This window comes from Penaeus monodon, unplaced genomic scaffold (assembly GCF_015228065.2).
Source record: "Penaeus monodon isolate SGIC_2016 unplaced genomic scaffold, NSTDA_Pmon_1 PmonScaffold_57, whole genome shotgun sequence".
In the NCBI taxonomy this organism is placed as follows: domain Eukaryota; kingdom Metazoa; phylum Arthropoda; class Malacostraca; order Decapoda; family Penaeidae; genus Penaeus; species Penaeus monodon.
Genome location: NW_023660662.1, coordinates 262,138 through 267,137, shown reverse-complemented (window position 1 = coordinate 267,137; position 5,000 = coordinate 262,138). Strand labels below are relative to the sequence as shown.

At 37.1% G+C, this 5,000-nt stretch overlaps 1 protein-coding gene across 1 annotated transcript in view; it reads right to left on the bottom strand.

Moving 5' to 3' along the window:
• Positions 1-3,490, bottom strand: part of LOC119571268 (calcium-activated potassium channel slowpoke-like) — a 7,908-nt gene extending 4,418 nt beyond the window's left edge. The window contains 12 exon segments of the mRNA XM_037918660.1: positions 120-287; positions 391-540; positions 684-771; positions 1,258-1,353; positions 1,571-1,665; positions 1,803-1,970; positions 2,115-2,260; positions 2,477-2,588; positions 2,832-2,925; positions 3,047-3,111; positions 3,228-3,274; positions 3,403-3,490. Coding sequence (XP_037774588.1) covers positions 120-287; positions 391-540; positions 684-771; positions 1,258-1,353; positions 1,571-1,665; positions 1,803-1,970; positions 2,115-2,260; positions 2,477-2,588; positions 2,832-2,925; positions 3,047-3,111; positions 3,228-3,274; positions 3,403-3,490 — 1,317 coding nt within the window.
• Between the last annotated feature and the right edge of the window lie 1,510 nt (positions 3,491-5,000).

Sequence of the window (5,000 nt, the reverse complement as noted above, 5' to 3'; positions counted from 1 at the left end):
TACAGCATTCAGTTAAGTGACACAAGTTTCAACCTTCGCTAACCCAATGTATCAATAGCCCTTAGGAAACTTGATTACTAACAAAAACACCAATGAACTAGATTAATGGATGTACGTACATTGTCCATATCTTCAACCATATCTGGCAAAATCAAGTTTGCCAGTAATGTGGAGAACCCAGGGACGAGGCATGAATAGCCCATCAGTCTTAGCTTAAACTCTGCATAGCAGAAGACGCTCACCTTGCCGTCTTCTACTCTTGGCTGGTACACTTCATGAAAGAGTTTCTGTAAAATACAAATTTAACATATGAATCTAAACTATTCAAGTAAATCAACAATATCAAATGAACTTAGTCTCACTGGTTTCCAACTGGTATGTGAAAGCGACCTTGTTTTTGCACTGAAGCAATTCCAGGAGGACTGGGGAAGTTCTGGATCTAGAGACTTGTAATGCCGAGGTGATGTTTCGTAAGTCTTCCCCTTCCTGGTCTTTGCTGTTTTCGTTTGAGAGGAAAATGCATCGACGGGCTTTATCGATCTGGAAAGGAAATGGTAAGTTCAAGTCCTTTATGTAAGTCTTTACGCTAGACCACACTATGAAAAAATACTAATAAATCAAAATTGCATAGAAAGGGTTCAATCTTCCTTCAAGTCTGAACAGGAGTAAAGTAACATGATTACCGCAGCAAGTCCTCGACCATCTTGAACCAGGCCTTGGACAGGATGCACGGCATGGAGTGGTGATTTGCCGTCCTCATACGGAGTACAACTGCAATTTTGTTCAATTAAGTACAAAAGATATGGTGTCACATTAATCAACAATGACACTATGCATTAAATATGCCTCAATTCAGAGCAAGAAATTACAAAGTGTATGAAGTTGCTGGTGAAAGGAGAAGACATTAGGGCCGGATTCACTTAACACTCCCTCAGGATCGCACTTTAGGCTGCGGCAGTAAGGTGTTCATACAACGTCCAGAGTGGGGGCCGATTGCTAATCACTAGTAGCATTGTAGATTGAACACAAAGAGCATTCAATCCCAACCTTCCTAAACGCTGTACTCTTTCTACATTTTTGGTTTGGACATTTAATTTGCTAAGAAACATACTTCCGAGTGATACCAGATTAAAAGAAATCAGTGAAGTGAGGGAGTCGTCAATGCAGCTTTTATAATGGGAATCACCCTGTGAAGCACCACCGGAAGTCTTATCAAGTAGGTGAAGAGTTACTGTGTATAAAGCACAACATACTTACTTGCCCAGAAAGACCAGGTCAGCATCCCTGTTTATCCCTGTCGTTACAAACGTGCGGATCTTCCGAGTGTTCAGGTGGCCACAAAACACAATATGCCTGATGAGAGGTAATTAGGGAAAAATATTAAGGAAAAAAAAATACAGTAAAGAAATAAAAAGGGGAGTATGAAGACAAAGGCAACTCGGCTCCCTCTCAGACTTCCTTTCCACTCCATTTCTTACAGTGCTTTTCTCTTTTTTATCTGCAGGATTTTCAGTTTATATCACATTAATATTGAATAAAGAAACAGGAAGAAAACTACGTAGACACTAACCTGCCAGAACGAGTGAGTTTCCATCGTTTGATTTTTGAAAAACTTGTGGAAATTATTCTCAGTACCAAGTTTGGTACGTACTTGCCATACAGTGCCTAAAATAATGAATCAAATAAGAGAGCATCCTGTGTTCTCTTCAACACAATATATTCTATTAACAAATCCATAAAACATGAAATAATTCATTTGCATTATATTTTTATGAAATGCGAAGAGGAGTCATCTAACCTACCAAAACAATGGGCAAGAATAAGGCCAGAAAAATTCTGGACAGTATTGTCTTGCATGGGACATCACCATAGCCAACGGCAGTTGCCGTTATTATGGTGAAGTAGAGCCAGGTTCCATACTGGAAGTCATGGGGTTTCTCCACTCCCAACAGATTGTCATGACTCTCAGCCTGCAATTTGTTCATGTGTGCTGCTTACACGCATGTAGCTGTTTATGCAAACTTCTTCTATATTTCTGCAGTATGTGTATTGATATCAGATATACCAAAAACTGAAATGACTTGTTCTACAAAAGTATTCATATCCTTACTTACATAGTATATGAATCCAGCCACCATAAACCAACCAGCTAGAATCCTGGACAGGTACTTCATGATGATAAACAGATGGGGGGACGTCTCAGCATCACCTCCCACTTCTTCAAGCTTCATTATATAAATGATGCGCACCAAGTGAATACCTGTATTTTTTATCAAAGCCTGTCAGCCACAGTTTACTTTCAATATCTGCCATTGTGGCAAGGGTTGGTATTAATGCAACCCTTACCACATATATCATTAGGGTCATTCGTATAGAAAGTGTTTATACAAAAATCTTGTCAGTTTAGGCACACTACTATATTTAACAATTATAACTATTTATTCTCTTCAACTACATACTTAAAGTCTAAACATACCTGTGAAAGTCCGGCCAATAATCATTCCAAAGATGACTAGCGGTATGGTGAAGTAATCAATGATGGTGTATTTGCATAACAAAAATGCCATCATGTTTGGGGCTAAAACCATCTGGAAATATAAGTGGATCATGCTCGTCATCATCATATTTAATACAAAGCTAGTACTGATTTTGCATAAGGAACTTGTACATACTTAGAAGTATATGTATGAGAACTGTTCTTACATACTACTGAAAATTTGTTAACAAGATTAAACAATTTTCTGTGTTATTTGAAATCTACATATATACTGCTCACAGAAGAGGGGAATGTTGAATGCAAACAATATCAGTCATAAAGGGTAATTACTCACTCTTAAGAAGAATAGGCCCAGGAAGTAAAGATTCATCAATTCAATTATTTGGAAGGCACTTTCTCCAATGGGTATGCATACCTCAAAGACATGACTGAAAAGGATGGATTAGTTTACACAAAAAAAATTAAATTTATCATGTGGCATGTGATTCTATTCTGTAATATGAAAATTTACAATAGTGCATAAAAATACAAAGTAATATCTGTACTCACTACTGATAATCTTCTGCAATGAAGACACACACGGAGACACAGTTGAGCAAGACTTCCAAAAGCACCTGTTGAACATGAACGTTACAAAATACATTAGCACAAATATAAACATGGATTTATTTCATATTGTTTTATATGTTGTTTGGTTGCTCCATTTGAGGGGAAAAGGTGAATAAAATACGGAGCTCTGCTGAGCTACACGAGCATATTCTGGAGGAGTGTACAACACTAATGTTTACAAAGGGGTTATGTAGGCATGCAAAATGTATAGAGGGATACGTTACTAAAGTTATAATATAAAGTATATAAAGCACATAATTGAACGGTTTGTACCCTGATAGAGTAAAACATCTAACGGTGCTTGCAACTTTCTTGAGTGCAGTGTACATAATATAATTTAATGGACACAATACTCAATCCAGATCCAGGAGAATACCCTGGCATAGGTGATATGAACTACGATTCTCAATCGAACAGAAGACCACGAGAGACTAGCGACCGAGGAAGACCCGCACCCCAAACACCCCCGGACAAAACGAAACCAGCAGAAACTCCACGGATCCCAACCCGACCACAACTGATAACACACCAATGCACAGGCAAGAAAATCAAAATGTAGTCCTTATTAATTTAAGTGATCAATCTGAAGCCTCAAATTTTAACAATCCCATAAAACTGACAAATGCACTAAACAAATCAGATTTCCAAAAATATATAATTGAAGATTCCCTCAGAGTCTTAGGACCAGGGAAAGCCATAATGGTTGAGGTACATGATATCCTCCAAATACAGACATTTTACACCAAAATAAAAAAAGGAGATGGGAATCAAAGGCAAACAGCCGCATCAAGCAAAAACATGGATGCTAATATGGCACAAATATTCACAGTGGAAAATGAACCTAACCCCCAGAAGACAAACAGAGAAATAAAGAATAATAGGTGGAAACTAACACTGAAATAATAGAATATCAAGAATAAAAAATGAGCAAAAGAGACAAAGAAATGAAAATAGTTGGATTCCCAAACTAAGTCCTAAGATGATTTTTAAAGGCAGGAACCAGAGAAGGTAGCAATAGGGCATTAAATCTTAATCAGTTATTAAATATACTTCCTATACCAAAATGTGTCAGGTGTTGATGTATGGACATGGGATCATGACATGTAAAAATAAAACAAAGATGCAGTAATCAGTTCAGTTTAATCATAAACTTTAAAGACTGCCCTACAAAGTACTACGCTTTATTGTCATGGGGATTCACCCACCAAATACAAACTCATGCAAATACTAGAGAGGCCCAGAACATAACACAACAAATATAACACCTAAGGATCTAGAAATATCCAAAAAAGTTTCAAGATTAAAGCCCCTCCAGAAAGAAACGAAACCAAATCTTAGTAGAGCCCTTGCACAAACATCAAAAACATCCAAAACACAAATCACTCAAACACCCAACAAACAAAGAAATACACAAACAACAAACACAGAACATCCAAACATACAAACAAACAGCAGAACATCCAAACATCCCCAAAAACATACAAAACAACAGAACATCCAAACATAAAAACAACAGAACATCCAAACATACAAAACAACAGAACATGAAATATGCAAACAACAGAATCACAAACAACACAATTATATGCCCAGACCTTAAGTCAATCCCAGAAACATAACAGTAGGGCAAAGAACCCCAACGAACCCAAATATGATTAAAATTCACCAAAGACCAAAGAGGCGAGGCAAAAATACTAAAGGAGAAAACTCACAGAAGATGACTAAAACATAGCAAAATCAATACAAAAAGCCCATTACCAAAAAGAACCCAAGATTCCCCAATAAACGTGGTTTACCTACACCACTGACGGATGTAACTCAACAAGTAGTTTATAAAAACACAAAAGATACCCAACTAAATAAAGATTAAAGAACTTTTCGTGGATGACAACAA